The sequence below is a fragment of the Myotis davidii genome, unplaced genomic scaffold (assembly GCF_000327345.1).
Source record: "Myotis davidii unplaced genomic scaffold, ASM32734v1 scaffold535, whole genome shotgun sequence".
NCBI classification, from domain to species: domain Eukaryota; kingdom Metazoa; phylum Chordata; class Mammalia; order Chiroptera; family Vespertilionidae; genus Myotis; species Myotis davidii.
This window is the reverse complement of record NW_006286980.1, coordinates 1,169,603-1,185,884: the sequence shown is the minus strand read 5'-3', so window position 1 is coordinate 1,185,884 and position 16,282 is coordinate 1,169,603. Positions and strand designations below refer to the sequence as shown.

At 39.8% G+C, this 16,282-nt stretch overlaps 2 protein-coding genes across 2 annotated transcripts in view; both read left to right on the top strand.

Moving 5' to 3' along the window:
• Positions 1-7,738, top strand: part of PPFIBP1 (PTPRF interacting protein, binding protein 1 (liprin beta 1)) — an 86,564-nt gene extending 78,826 nt beyond the window's left edge. The window contains exons 23-28 of the mRNA XM_006758931.2: positions 2,355-2,477; positions 3,007-3,132; positions 3,904-4,092; positions 5,582-5,761; positions 6,471-6,536; positions 6,648-7,738. Coding sequence (XP_006758994.1) covers positions 2,355-2,477; positions 3,007-3,132; positions 3,904-4,092; positions 5,582-5,761; positions 6,471-6,536; positions 6,648-6,734 — 771 coding nt within the window. The 3' untranslated portion in view covers positions 6,735-7,738. The remainder of the gene's footprint in view (positions 1-2,354; positions 2,478-3,006; positions 3,133-3,903; positions 4,093-5,581; positions 5,762-6,470; positions 6,537-6,647) is intronic.
• A 1,377-nt stretch (positions 7,739-9,115) lies between these two features.
• REP15 (RAB15 effector protein) lies at positions 9,116-10,642 on the top strand. Its single transcript, XM_006758919.2, has one exon. It carries the CDS (start codon positions 9,405-9,407, stop codon positions 10,107-10,109), a length of 705 nt encoding a protein of 234 aa, XP_006758982.1. The 5' UTR covers positions 9,116-9,404; the 3' UTR covers positions 10,110-10,642.
• The last annotated feature ends 5,640 nt before the right edge of the window (positions 10,643-16,282 follow it).

The window sequence follows — 16,282 nt, the reverse complement described above, 5'->3', positions numbered from 1 at the left end:
TTATTTTATTTTATTTTATTTTATTTTATTGTGAGCTGGGCTATGGATTCAACTACCATAAGTATCTCCTTTAAATAAGTTGAAGGTTTCAAACAGCTAACTTAAATGAGAATTATCCAATATTAAGAAACTTAGAGATCAGCTCATGGGATTTGCTTTCTTCTCTATCATTGAACCAAGTCTGTATCTTGGTGGACACATCTGGCTGCACTAACAGGTGGTATGTTGCACATTTGCTGTGTGCCAGGCACTTTACTGGGATCAATATGAAGTCTCGGCAGTCCTTGAGCTAGCATTCTTATTATCCTCGGTTTTTAGATGAAGAAGCGAAAGAACCCAGAAATCAGGTAACTTGACCGAGCTTCCACAGTTACAGAGTAGGAGAAACATCATATGGCATTTGAACCTACGCAGTTTCCAGACCCCTGCTCTTGATAGTTCACAGCTCCACCTGGAGCAAATTCAGTAAATATTGGCCTGCCTAGCTAGGTCTAAGTATGCTCCCCTAGGAATGTGAGCAAATTCAGGCTCAAAATCTTTATAAAAAGTATATCTATAACTCTTATAGCTACCCTATATAATACAAGTGTAATATGCAAATCGACCAAACAGTCAAACAGCAGAATGACCATCCAGAGGACCATCCATGACCACACTACAACACCCGCTGGCACCAGGCCAGCCAAGGCGGGTGCGATGCGATTGGTCGGGGACCTGGCCATCACCCCATGGTCTCCCCACAGAGGGAGGCCCAGGCCACCAACCAGCAGGCTGTGGCAAGTGGGCAGGACCTCCCTCTGTGAGGGATGCCCAGATCCCAGGTGCTGGTGGCTGAAGGGAAGCCCAGGTGCCCTCAGCCGGGGAAGGAAAGCCTACTCTTGCATGAATTTCATGCATTGGGCCTCTAGTAAATGAATAAATGACCTTAGACAATTTGATCCTGTAAGTTCTAAGTCATAAAATACCTGTTTTTAATGTGGTATCCTGGGTTGGATCCTGGGACAGAAAAAGGACCTTCATGAAAAAACTGTTGAAATCTGAATGAAGTCTGTAGTTTGTTTAATTTTATTATTGTCTATGTTAATTTCTTAGTTTTAGTGGATATGTTATAGTTATATGTTAACACTAAGGGAAGCTGGGTGAAGGGTATATGGAACTCTCTGTACTATTATTGGCAACTCTTCTATAAATCTAATAGTACATAAAAATAAAAGATTTTTTAAAAATCCAAAAAAGTGTTTTGATTAAAAAAGGAAATGGTCCCTACTTTTAAAATTTCTTAAGCTAGTAAAATTTTATTTATGTTATGAACATTAAGCATTTTTTTTTTAAATCTGATAGATTTTAAGTTGAAAACAGCCCACATGCAAATGTTTTAAATGGGTGTTTCAATCTTAGATTGTCAAATGTCCTTTCTAATTTACAAGGCACTACCTTTAAGAAGTTAATCCAGAAAAATTTAGGAAAGAATTTTTGATCAGTTAGTAGCCTTTAAGGATTTAAACTGATTGCCTAATATTTAGAAAATATTTTTATAATAGATTGATTTTTCTTTCCTCATAAGGAATGTTATCAGTAAGATGTGTCTAACATGGATGTTTTCTTTATTTTCTGGGTGTGTTTGGATGTAGACCTGTGCTTATGTTGACACTGCCACCCAAATCACCTTCTTCTAAAATAATTTGTTTTGGTGTGTTTGGTATGTTTGAAATGTGCCCAGTAACCACAGACTGGCCAGAGTTATTCCTTGAAGGAAATGATTGGTGATATGTGTAGATACTTACATATAGCTTCTTAATTTCTTTACACTCAACTCTGAACAAGACCTTTGCTTTGCCTGACATAGATTTTCTAAAAATTTCCATAGTGTCTGCTGGATAACACATACAGATCTAGAGCTAGAGATTTCTTGAAGTTGGGAGGATAGTGTGTGCCCACTCTTCTGGTTTTTCCCAAAACTGATGTGTGTTAGCTCAGAAAAGCAAACCTCGATAGTCAACGAACATCACTTGCTCTTAGCTATCTGCTTTATCAAAGCAGGTCACTGTTTGTCATGACCCAGCGAGCGAAGGGGTCCCACAAGCCTATCCCAGAATGTTTGGGAGAGAAATAGATGGAAGTCAGTGTCTGTCAGAACAACATTAATTCTGGTTTTCTGATATATCGGGGTCCTGGAGAAGATTTTGATTGGAACAAGGAACAGGGTCTTGCTATTAAATAAAGGCTTTGAACACAATGACAAGCCCTCGGGGTCGATTAGGAGAGGGGCTCTTCCACTTTTATGTGCATTTTCTGAGACTTCCTTGAGGAGGTCGTCCTGCTCAAGGAGCCACGCATTTTGTTCTTTTCTGCAGGATGACTTGCTGTCTTTGAAGGTCGTGAGTGTGCTGCACCATCTCAGCATCAAAAGGGCCATCCAGGTCCTGAGGATCAACAACTTTGAACCCAACTGTCTACGGAGGCGGCCGTCTGATGAGGTAGCATCTGAATTGAGGGTTACTCAGCACGTGCCGTCCATGCATACGACTGTCCACGTGTGCAAAACTGAAACCCATTCCTTCTTGGAAACTGCGGGGAGGGCTGCTGGTTCCTTCAGAGCCTCATGTCCAGCCTCATTTACGTTTTTGGCTTTGTTTTCCTGTATTCCTTCCCTCCCTCCCATGACGGTCCTACCTGTGCCATGGAAGCCAAGGGTTGTGATTTAGTTTCCCTTCCTCCTTTTCTTGAGTGCATTTTATTCTCCTGCCTCCTTAAACCAGAGGCTTAAGTATCACTATAAAGACTTCCTTTCCTAAAGCCCTGCTCTAATGGTGTGTAAAAAAAAGCTTGAAACTTTGTGCCAATTTTCTTTCAAAGAGAATTCAGATTAGCAATCACTTTTTTACCCTTTCTGTGAACATTTAGTGGGAGGTTCTGTGGGGCAGACTTTTGGATGGATTATGTAAGTGGGATATTAGGAATCCCATCGTCAGTGACTGAAGCTCTTGGTGTCCTCTGTTCCCATAGAATAGCATCACCCCATCAGAGGTGCAGCAGTGGACCAACCACCGGGTGATGGAGTGGCTGCGTTCCGCGGACTTGGCAGAATATGCCCCCAATCTCAGAGGCAGTGGTGTCCATGGTGGACTCATGGTAAAAAACTGTTTTAATTTGAAATTGACTTCTTATCATTTTGTCTCCTTTAATCTAATGAGTGGGAGCGTATCAGTTTACTTATTGTAACCCTAAAGATGGTTAACCCAACCCTACTGCACTATTTCTAGTGGATTTTTACTTTCAGCGTGTTTTTCCCCCTTATTTTTTACTCCAGATCAGATTTAAACCCCTCTCTTCCATTGTCCTCTTTTCTGTTGGATAACATCTGGCTGCTGGCCCTCATGTTTTAAAACCTCTGCAAAGATACAGATTGTATTTCTGCATGCAGATATTGCAAAGAAGTTGGCTGCCAAACGCATCCCAAATGTTGCTCTGGCTGGAAGGCTCAGTTGGTTAGAGCATCGTCCCAATACGCCAAGGTTGCGGGTTCGATTCCTGGTCAGGGCACATACAAGAATCAACCAATGAATGCATAAATAAGTAGAACAACAAGTCAATATTTCTCTCTCTTCATCTCTCTCTCTCAAATCAGTTTTTTTTAAAAAAGAAACAAACGCCTGTATTCAAAGACATCCCAAATGCCATACCGCAGAGAGGTAGAAGCCTGGATGTCAGGACCAGCTCTCTTCTCACTAACTTGGGCAGAATAAAGAAAAGAAAAGAAATTAAAGATTAAAGTTTATACGCAGTGTATCTCACTGAGTAGGTCATTGGAGAAAACTAAATGAAAAGAGCTTTGCAAATTATAAAGCACAGTGCAGACATGTGTGATATGCCGTACCTTACACACCTTTATTTTTCTTACAGGTTCTAGAACCCCGTTTTAATGTAGAGACAATGGCTCAGCTGCTGAACATCCCGCCGAGTAAGACCCTGTTGAGAAGACATCTGGCCACTCATTTCAACCTTTTGATTGGTGTTGAGGCCCAACACCAGAAGCGTGATGCCATGGAGTTACCAGATTATGTACTTTTAACAGCCACTGCCAAAGTGAAGGTTAGTTCAAGCTCGCATCATTGGATAATTGGTTATACCAAAAACGAGAACAAAGGCTCACTTCTGTTACCCGGCTATCCCATTTTCTGGGATTTACTAAGTTTTGTGGATGGGTTGAAGACATGTGCATCTTTAACAATAATCAATAAAATACAATTTTGAAGGTTTTCTTCTGGGGGAATTTTTGCTAAAATCATTTATTTTATTAGGGTGAACAATAATAAAGAACATGACATTGGTTTCTATAATGGATACATTGCCAAGGCAGAGAGCCCATGACTTGGACCCAAATATTGATTGCAGTTGTCCTATTTTTGCTGTGGATAAATCAAATGTACGAGTTGCCTTTCTCCTCATACAGATTCTGCTTGTCTGGCCTGTAATTGACCAACCTTGCAAGTTAGACAAAGGCACGCCAGCAGAGAATGGATGTTTCTAGTTTGCCTGGATTCATAGAGCATACGAATTTCAGACTTCTTTTTCTTCTTTTAAATGATTCCTGATCTAACTCTTCTGCATGTTATCTTAACCAGCTTAATGTGGATGTAGGGTTTATTGACTCCTTCACAAATACGTATCAAGTTCTTTTTTTAAAATATATTTTTATTGATTTCAGAGAGGAAGGAAGAGGGAGAAAGAGAAACATCAGTGATGAGAGAGAATCATTGATTGGCTGCCTCCTGCACGCCCCCTACTGCGCATCGAGCAGCAACCCCGGCATGTGCCCTTGACAGGAATCGAGCTAGGAACCCTTCAGTCCGCAGGCCAATGTTTTATCCACTGAGCCAAACCAGCTAGAGCTCAAGTTCTTTTTTTTTTAACCCCCTCTACCTGCTGGACACTTTCTCTTCACCTCCCTTTCTCCTTTAGAAGATGTGCCAGATTTGAAACTCTGAGAGATTCTGTTCTATACAAATTCTCTGCATCAGCCAATTACCATCTACTTAACAGTTTCCGTGACTACCCAGTGACTAAGATGTAGTTTCTCTTCTAAGTCTCACTGGAACTTTTTTCTCCCAAAGAGCAAGGATTCTTTTAGCAGTCACCACCCTGTTATAGAAGCATAACAGGCATACAAGATAATCATAGCCTCACCCAAAAAGAAAATACAGTAAGGGCCATTTTCTTTTGCTGATCTTAGACTGGAAAACCTTGTAAAATTGTATTTAGCCCCGAAGAATCTCATTTGCATTAAGTCCTGTTGAGGCAAAACTAAGGCTCTTTACATATTTTGCTTTTATAACTGTGACTACCTAGCTAGTTGGAGTGAATAAGGAGAACAAATGTAATCTTCTGAGATTTTTAAGGGATCATTGATCATATTTGGATATATCAGTCATAGGCCTAGGATGCCTTAGTTTTTGTTATACAAATTTAATCATTCAGTTGCTTTTCTCTGTATGATGAAATGAAATTATACATGTTATTAGTCATTTTTTATATGAATTTTATCAAATCCCTGGAGGTTACTGTTTTCTTTGTTTTAAAGCCAAGGAAGCTCACCTTCAGCAATTTTGGGAATCTGAGAAAGAAGAAACAGGAAGACGGGGAAGAATATGTTTGTCCAATGGAACTGGGACAGGCCTCAGGAAGTGTGTCTAAGAAAGGACCTAAAGCTGGCCTGGAGATGCGCCTGTATGACGAGGATGATTTGGACCGGTTAGAGCAGGTAAGTGCAACGTTACCTAATTATCTTCAAGTTCTCCCAGCATTGAAACACTCAATGGAAACTTTTCGTATTGTGTCCACTAAGCAAAGAAGTTTTCTTCCAATGCTTAAAAATAAAGGTAATAATAAAATGATGGTGAACACTTGCAGACTGCTTACTATATCCTAGGCACTTTCCTAAGCACTTAACATATATTAATGTTCACAGTAATCCTAAAGCATAGGGAGTATTCTCATTTTAATTTTAGAGATGAGGACACTGGGGCACAGAGAGATTAAGTAACTTACCTAAGATAGAAGAGCTGGGATTCCAACGTGCCAGGCTGGCTCCCAACCCTGTGCCTTACCTACATTACCCTAGCTCTGTATTAAGGAAATCTGAGTATGAAAACGAGTCAGGAATGGACAGCTCATACTACTTAGCCTTTTCAGTATGAAGTCATGGGACTGAAAATTGCCCTTTAATCAGTAATCCTGTGGTGCCATTGTCAGCATCAGAGCATTTTGTCTAGAAGTGCCGATGAAGTGTTTCTTCTGAATTTCCACATCTAATCACAGCAGTGCAAGGTGATTATCATCAGAAGTATTCCGTTGCCCCTCTCCCATTCAACACAACTTGCGTTATTTCTTCTCAGATGTTTGTTCATTTTGCCGCACTTTCCTTGCAATTGTGCAGATGAGTTTGTCACGTTATGGTGTGCTCTTTGCAGATGGAGGATTCCGAAGGGACAGTGAGGCAGATAGGTGCATTCTCTGAAGGCATCAACAACCTCACGGTAGGTTTGTGAAATAAGCTTAAAATCTTATTCTAAGAATACGTTTGAAAATCACCCCAAGGGTCTGCACGTAGAGCGCAGTGTGTGTGACTCCGTCTCTTTGTTTCCCAGCACATGCTAAAGGAAGATGACATGTTTAAAGATTTCGCTGCCCGGTCCCCCAGCACCAGCATTACTGACGAAGACTCAAACGTTTGATAGTAGCACCTGGACGAGCATGAGGAGCCCTTGTTCCCTTTCCACTTTATTTCTACACTCCCAGTATATCCAGCAAGTAGCGGGTTGTATATTGTTTATCAATCAACTTCTGCTCATTTAGAAGTGGAAATGGAAAGCCGGGGATCTGTGCCTATTTTAAAGCTGCCGCGGAAAGTGAGACACTGGTGAATGAGAGTATAATTGTTTTTCCTCTATTTAATGTAAAAATCTGTGATATATTATATTTAAAATGTTGCATTTACTATGAGAGGACTTTACCATAGTGTTTCCGGTCATGTTCACAGTATGGAGGACTTGGGAGAGCGGGAACTCACAGGTGGCTGATTCTGTCAGGTCGGTGTAGCCACTGAAGCAGAACCCGTGCTTTTAAAATCAGGATGTGGAATCTCTCTAAGATCCAGCCCACTAAATGCCAGCCACACCTCCACTTGCCCCCTAGTGTCCTATTTTTATATATTTTTCTAAATATATGTATATATTTAGTACACAGAACATAGAACTTTTATTTTGTGACATACCTAAGGAAGATGGTAAAAAAAAATAAAATATCACATTGAAAAAAATACGGCGATCAAATTTTTCACGTGCCAGCTGGTTCTTGGACAGGTCAGGATAATCTTTCTTTCTCCACAACCGCATTTTAATGATTTTGATCACTCGGACTAAATTAGTGTATGTGAAATAACTCTCCTTCGATGACACATGACAAAATTGTTGGTTTTTTAAGAATTTCGGCCTTTAATCTTGGATTCTTTTAAACTCATAAGGAAGAACTTGAGGGACATGTACATTCTATTAACTTGAACGCATTCAGAAGCTGCCCCAAATTTTGTAGAAATGATTTCTGAAGAAACAAAAACAAAAACCTTTACAGTATTAAGCTTCTTATTTTCCTCTTTGCTGAATAGACCATTGTCTCAAAATACCAGCAGCCTGATTAATGTACATTTCTCAGACTAGCCATGAATGGAAGGAATCCTTTTAAAAAAGCCGAATATCTGTCTGAACATTTTGTCTCAATCAGAGTTTAATAACTCTGAGGCTGGAAAAGAATGCCTATCTTGTGATAATAAAATGTAGTTCATGTTTTTCCATAGCACAGGGCCCAAATGTTCTTTATAAAGAAAATACAGAGCTGCAGCAAAAACTGTCACTGTGTTTATTATTCTTTTTAGGGGTATCAGAAATAATATTCTATTTTTTTATTCAGTACTACATCATTACCATAATAGCCAACTGTGGTAAAGACTGTTTTTCACAAATTGGCATAGGGGTGGGCAGTTCAGTATACACCGGTGGGCTTACTTACAAACTATATTTGAATGTCAATGATAGGATCTTTCAAATCATCAGCAACTTACCAAGCTTTTCATCAAAGAACCTATAATACTACATTACTATTTATTCATGACTACAATGATTTGATGTTAACAATAATCTTTTGCTCCCTACCATTCATTATTTGGTAACTGTATGGGACTCTTAATGTACTTGTGTTTTATTCTCATGTGGATATTTGTCACCATTTGAAAAAAAAAATTTGATATTCCAACCTGGTTAAAAATACCAGGAGACTGTTACAGAGGCCAAATATTCTTTATTCAGGACATTGTAATACAACTGATTCTATGTGATGAGGTTAAATTTTTTTTGATGATATATTTTATTTACAAAATATTGTACACTGCTAGTATCACCATATGAAAAGAAATAAAGTCAGCTGATAATTGCCTCATATTTTTATTGTCTGTTACTTTATTTCCCTTTGTTCAGTATAACCAGTAGGCTTTATTTCTGATATAGAGAACAATAACGAACTCTTGATAATTCACAAACTCCCATAAAATATTTTGTGTGGGATTCATAGCATGTACCAACAGGTAGGAGTATGAGACGTTTGTGTGGAAGGAAGCACGGGCCGCTGAGCTGGGGGATGAGGGGTCATGGCAGAGAGGATCCTGGGAAAGAAAAGGGAAATGACTCGCCTGCAGATCTGAAGAAGTTAGTTGTGGAGCCCAGCCGGCATGGCTCAGTGGCTGAGCATCAACCTATGAACCAAGAGATCGTGGTTAAATTCCCGGTCAGGGCACATGCCCAGGTTGCAGGCTCAATCCCCAATAGGAGGCGTGCAGGAGGCAGCGAATCAATGATTCTCTCTCATCATTGATGTTTCTATCTCTCTCTCCCTCTCCTTTTCTCTCTGAAACCAATAAAAAAATTTTTTAAAGAACACTTAACAAGAAGTTAGTTGTAGAAAGTATATGGTTCTTTAAGGAATTAAACGCTGTTTATAACTGAACTGAAATTTGAAAAGATGCAGCGTATCTTAGAAAAGATGACCAAATAGGAAAGCCACGGTGACTATACCCAGAGAAGAACAGATGCTTCTTGTGAAAGTATCTCTCACTTTAGTAAACCAGCAGCAATCTGCATGAATAAAACACACCCAGTTGGCAAACAGGGAGAGCTATTTGTTTAGTTGTGTGCATATATGCTTAGCTACACCCAAGTAAGCTGCGGAGTTAGAAAACTGGGACCACATTAACAGATGCGGCTTCACTGCAAGACGTTCACTCCGAAAAAGAAGTCGTTCTGATCGAAGGCCACATGCTTGATATTTGGAAGCGGCATTGATTGAGTGCAGAGGAAATGGGGCAGAAACCTTCGCAACAGTCGGCTCCCAAGGACAGCCAAGAGGTTGTCAGCGTCTGTGAGGTGTTCAGTGGAGCTATCGTGCATGCCGCTCAGAAATTGGAGGAGTACCTTGGATTTGAAGACCCTCTGAGCAATCTGAGCCCAGCTCCAGACACTCTGAATGAGATCTTCTTAATCCACTTTGTCACTTTCTGCCAAGAAAAGGGCGTAGATGAGTGGCTCACCACCACCAAGATGACCAAGCACCAAGCCTTCATGTTTGGGGCCGACTGGATTTGGACCTTTTGGGGATCTGATAAGCAAATAAGGCTCCAGCTGGCGGTACAGACCCTGCGGATGTCTTCTCTTCCTCCTGTAGAGTCTAAGCCTTGTGAGTCCTCCAACTCAGAATCCAGGGCAGAGTCTTCCCTGAAGAGTAGATTTGAAAAGCTGGACGAATTCTGTAGCTTGATAGGAGAGGATTGTCTGGGCCTGTTTCTCATCTTTGGTGTGCCAGGAAAGCCTAAAGACATCAGGGGAGTTGTCCTGGACAGTGTCAAAAGGGAGATGGCCAGGGGCCGTCTGCCCGGAGGGAAGGCAGTGGCACAATTTGTCCTACAAACTAAAGACTGTGTCTCCGTTAGAGAGCTGCTTGGAAGCTGTCTGAGTAAGAAAGACGGGCTACGGGAGGTGGGCAAGGTTTATATTCACATCCTCTGAACTAGATTGGTGTGATGAGACTGGTCTGTGAGATGAAAAGGAAAAGATATTTTCTTCTAATAAGCAAGCCCTTCCACTTGCATCATCCCAGCATGGAATTCCCCCTCCCTCTCCCACATGGAATGAAAATGATCACCTGGACAAAACGTATGAGTGTCATGATTATGGAGATTTCCATATTGTTGGGAAAACTGACAATTTAGCTTACTCTTTCATTTATTTACTCAATGATAAAAATGGGAGGGGAGAATAATAAAGTCACCCTTAAAGTTTGATTTGCAAAAAAAAAAAAAAATGTCTTTGTTTGAAATAACAAGTCTAGCTCTGGAAAGCGTAAAATGTGACTTTACTGCTGTGGGTGAGAGATGGGGAGGGTGAGGTGGTGCATAAGACTGTAGAACAGGTTTAATTACATTTACAACACCAGTCTCAATTCAGGACTACCAAGCGAAATCTCAAACTGCTTTCTTCCTCTGACCCCTGTCCTTACTCCCACGTCACCACAAACTGCTTCTTCTGTGTAGTTTTTTTCTTTTATCATTAGAATATGTTTTATGCATTTTTTAAAACACACACACACACACACACACACACACACATCCATGCACACATCTAAAGCAAAAGCTGTATCCAGATTCAGCTGGGACGCAGGTCTGACTCCACACTGGAGTATCTCATCAGCTTCCCATGAGTGGAATACAATGGAGGTGTATTCCACGTGGTCTGGCGATGCCCTCCTGGGGCGATCAAAAAGGGGACATGTTGGCATAGACAGTGAAGTCATCCTCTTTCCAGAGAGCCAGGTTGATCGTCTTGGAATATATGGCATCCGCATGGCAGGAAAGCTAAGATTTGCGGAGAAAGTTGGTCTGATGCCTCAGTTGTTTCTTAAAAAATTGTGCCTCCATTTCTTCAGGGCCTTGGACAAGGGCCACTACTCCAATGAAGCCAGAAACAGCTGTGCCAAAGCTGCTAAGTTCCCCAGGTGTAGTCTCTGGTTTCAGGGTGCTGATGTCCTCCCAGCAGAGCAATGGTGTGGGGATGTCCAGGGAGGCGTTGCTGGCTCTGGAATCTGAACCCCTGGTGGGATTCACTTTGGGATCTGCTTCAGTGTTACCTTGTCCTGTGGTTTAAACACAGTAACCCAGTTAATCACTTGTACTAATGCTAAACATTTATTTAGCCTTTGCAGTAAAGATAATGTATACATATATAAAAACCATCTTTGCTTCAAATCCTGGGTGGGAGGAAAAATAGTTTTTCCCCTACTCCTCTAGATGGTAGAAGCAAAGAGTGCTTAGAAGTGTAAATGGAAGATAGATTCATTCACACTTGATTGCTAAATGCCTATGTTAAGGCCGTGTTCTATGCCCTGACAAATCAGCAGTAAAAAGAACCATATCCTATTTGGGGTTAGTTTCCCTCTTAATGGTGGAAGACAGAAAATAAAATATATACATATGTTTAAAATGTATATTTAAGAAATATAACAGGTGCTGTAAGGAAAAATAAAGCATGGGTGAGAGGATAGAGTGAAGGAGGTGCTATTTTATATGGGGTAGTTAAGGAAAGCCCCAATGAAAAGGGCCAAGTAGAAATCTGGATTGAATTAAGAGAGAGCGTATCAGTGCAAATACCTGGAAAAGTGTTCTAGGCATAGCAAATGGCAAAAGGCCTGAAAAGGGCGTGTATCTGATATGTTTGAGGCATAGCAGAGGAGGCTGGTGTGGATGGAGCAGAGTGAGCCAGGGGAAGAGTAATAGGAGATGAGGTCAGGGAGGTAGCCAGCAAACACATCAAGCAGATAGGACTTGTAAGGCTGGATTTTATTCTGAGTGATATGGGGAGACAAATGCCTTGCTCTGACTGACCCTTTAAATGCTTCATTTGATTGCTGGGTAGAGACTAGAACCAGTGATGGGGAACCTTTTGAGCTCGGCGTGTCAGCATTTTGAAAAACCCTAACTTAACTCTGGTGCCGTGTCACATATAGAAATTTTTTTATATTTGCAACCATAGTAAAACAAAGACTTATATTTTTGATATCTATTTTATATATTTAAATGCCGTTTAACAAAGAAAAATCAACCAAAAGGATGAGTTCTCGTGTCACCTCTGGCACACGTGTCATAGGTTCGCCATCACTAGACTAGACTGTAGGGAGGAAAGAGAGACAGCAGTGCCCAGGAGGACAGGTAGGAAGCCATTAAAGGAAACCATTTGATAGAGAAAATGGTGGCCTGGACCAAAGTGGTGGAGGAGGAGGGATGAAGAGGTCAGATTTAGAACTAGTTGAAGGTTAAAAACATACAGCTGATGATTGGATGAGGAGTATGAAGTATATCACAATTACAATGTTGTATTTCCAAACTTCTTAAATATTATGAATATATGCAAAGGCGGAACTATATTTGCCTTTGATGTTTCTTCATTCCAGGAAACCCAAAGATCAAGGAAAGCATTTAAGCCCTCTCTGCCTTTAGTAAGTGAACATGAATAGGCTCAGGAGACATCTCTTGAAGCTGTTAAACAATTATTCCTTCTTTGTTCCTAGAAGGTTATAATACCCAGTTAATGTTTCCTTGTTATATAGTGACCCCTGTCTGCAGCAATGCTGTGTGTAATAAGCTTTCAAGATGTTGGTGTAGCATAGGAAAACCAGTATTCAACTTGGAATCAGATGTGGGTTTGAGTCTCAGTTCTCTTAAGAGCAAAGTCTACCCGTTTAACTCTTTGAGTTTTTTTAATCTGGAAAATGGGAATGACTTCAACTAATTCAAAGAAGACAATGCTTGTGACATTCTCTATACTATAGTATAAGCTTACCAAGATTTTGAAGTCTAGTACAAATTGTAAGTCTTCATGTTATAATCAGCTGGGTGATATAAACCAAAGACTCACCATATTTTTTAAATTAAAATAAAAATGTGAAGCTTTTGCTGATTTAAAAAATAGCTTTTTTTCTTTTTTCTTTTCTTTTCTTTTTTTTTTTTTGTGGCTGTGAAACTTGGGAGATCTGGCCGGGCCGAGGACATCAGATCTCATTGTCCTCCCAGCACATCAACCCTCCCCTGAAGGCCCTCAATAAAATAGATTGACCCTAAAAAAAATAATAATCAAAATAAGTAAGTAAATAAATACATAATACTGTATTCTCTTATTTAAAAATCTGCATTCTGATATAAAAATTAAAGTACAGAAGTGTGGAAAGTTAAGTCTTCAAGAGTCTCACCTGCCCGCCCGCCCTCCATAGTCACTTTCTCTAGTTTGCTCTTTACCCATCCAGAACCTGTACTGTATATTAAAAGTATTTTATACAAACAGAAGCATATGATCCATAAATGCCTTTTCACATTAAAAACTTAGGTATTGTGGACCATTTTCCACGCTAATAGATTTATATCCACATGGTTATTTTTGAGGCTGACATCAATGCTTCTCAGGCCTGTTTGCATATGAGAGTTACTTGGGGAACTTAAAAACAATAAAACACCATTGCTCGAAACACACCTAGACCAATGGATCAGCATCTCAGAAGGAGGGGCCCTACACCATTTTTTAAGTGTCTTCTGAGGTAATTCTAATGTTCAAACAGGATTAAGACCCAAATGTCTAAATAGTATTCTATATTGTATAAACCATAGTATATTGAACCAATACGGATTTCAGAGAGAGGAAGGGAGAGGGAGAGAGAGCAAAGGAAACATTGATAAACCATTGAGCCATACTGGCCGGGCAAACCAATACTGTTTTGATGGATATTTAGGTTGCGAAGTACATCCACATACCTGGATATTTGCATATTGTCTATTTCCTATGCTTGTGAATAGATATACTTAATTCACTTACTTTTTATAAAGAAATTAGTTTTGATTAATAGCTCAGACGGAAAGTCATTGGATTAAACTAGGTTTTAAGTATAATAAAAGCCTATTATTAAAAACACCTTAATACTTAAAATTGTTCTACACAAGGACTGGCTACATAATTTGTAATGCCCATGCAAAATGAAAATGTGGGGTCCTTGTTCAAAAATTATTAAAAATTTCAAGATGCACAGCAGAGCATTCACCAAGCATAGGGCTCTTCTAAGTGCAAGTCACATGCCTATGAAACCAGTTTTGTTTCTACAATAGGTATGTTGGGATATTTGGTCATGAAGGCTGAAGGAAAGATTTTTATCTTAGTAAGTGGTTGCACATTAAGTTCTTTTCCAATTAAAAAGTTATGTAATTCTTAGTAACTCCTTTGTATACAATAGTACATGCTTTACTCTTTTTAAAAAATATTTGTATTGATGATTTTTAGAAAGAGGGGAAGGGAGAAGGAGAGAGAGAGAAAGAAACATTGATGTGATTGATGCTAGGGAAACATTGATCGGCTGCCTCCTGCATGCTCCTTGCTGGGGATCAAGCCCACAACAGGGGCATGTGCCACGACCAGGAATAGAACTGACAACCTTTTGGTGCATGGGACAATGGCCAACCAACTCAGCCACACAGGCCAGAGTATGCTTTACTCTTTACACTGCATGAACCAGTTATTATTATTGCTTGTTGATAGCATTGCAAATGATTTTTTAGCTATTAATATAGAATGAACTTTATTGTACTTAATGCCTGGGAAAACAATGTGTTTCTCTGGCTCCACTAACTCTAATCATATCTATCCACTTTATTCTTAGAGAAAGAATAAACAAAGGACAGAAAGCATAGGAAGGTAGACTGAGGACCTAAGTCTCTTAACATCTTACTCAGAAATTGAGAATTCTCTGAATGAAAATTAATTTTATAATGATTCATATATTTTTTCATCCCTAAATTTCTATGGTATAGGGCAAGGCCTTGCACTTTATTATACTAAAATATACAAACTCAAGAGAGAAAAACTGGCTGCTGTATTGACTCAGCTTAATTCTAATGGCCACCATTTATATTACACCTTCTGAAATATAACTCAATCACAATGGTCCTGAGGAAGACATTATTGTTTCTGTTTTCTTTGAAATTGAAGCTCAGGGATGTTAGGTGGACTTGCCCAAGATCACAAAAAAAGCAGAGCCTGGGTCCAAACTCCATATTCATCTGTTAAAACACCATACTTTTCATCTTAAAAATAGAAGAGAAGGTAAAACACTATGTGAAGATAGAGGCAGAGATTGGAGTGATGTGTCTACAAGCCAAGGAACGCCATGGATTGCCAACAATCATCAGAAGCTAAGAGAGGGGCATAGACAGATTCTCCCTCTGAACTTCCAGAAGGAACCACCAACCCAGCCTATGCCTGGATTTTGAAGTTCTAGTCTCTAGAACTGTGAGAGTATAAATCTCTGTTGTTTTAAGTCACCTAGTTTGTGATACTTGTTACAGCGGCTCTAGAAAACTAATACATCTAATACTTCTGCTTTGGAACAATAATGGATAGTAAGAGGCCAAAAGAGATGAGAATGGTGATTATTACAAATACTTCTCCCTTCCCTAGCTAATTTGGCTCACTGGATAGAGCGTTGGCCAGAGGACTGAAGGGTCCCAGTTGCTATCCTCCTCCGGTGAGGATTAACAAAACACACATGTCAACAAATACTTGTCCCTATCATGCTATTTCCTCTTCCCCCACCTCAACCCCCCTCCCATCACATACTGATTGATGCCCATGTGCACTGAATGCTCATAGATAGAATACCCTGAGACACCAGGATACTTCTGCTCCACCAGTTGTATGCTTACCAAGAGTCAGTTGTGTTTGTTCCATGTTGTTCTTATTATAATTTTGTACTTTGATTAAATATTATACATACCAGCTGAAAAAAATAGGGAATCATTTTTATTAAGGGTTGTATATTAATTCATCCTAGGTTTAAAAAAACAACTAATGAAAAAGAATGACCATTATATTCTAAGTCCTGGTGAATACTGAATTTTTGTAATTCTAAACTCATCTACAAACGAACTAACCAAGTCACTGAAAACAGTTACATCCAATGCGGACATAACACTCATTGTAGGCCAATATTGTACCCAGATATTTGTCTATATTAACTAGATTAGGCTCACACAGCCTAGAAATGGTGAGACCAAGTTTTAAAGTCAAGTATCCTTTTAACTATTAGATCCTGCCTCTCCCCTTGGAATGTGTCCATTGCACTAGCTGAACACATTCTTTAATGCAAGAAC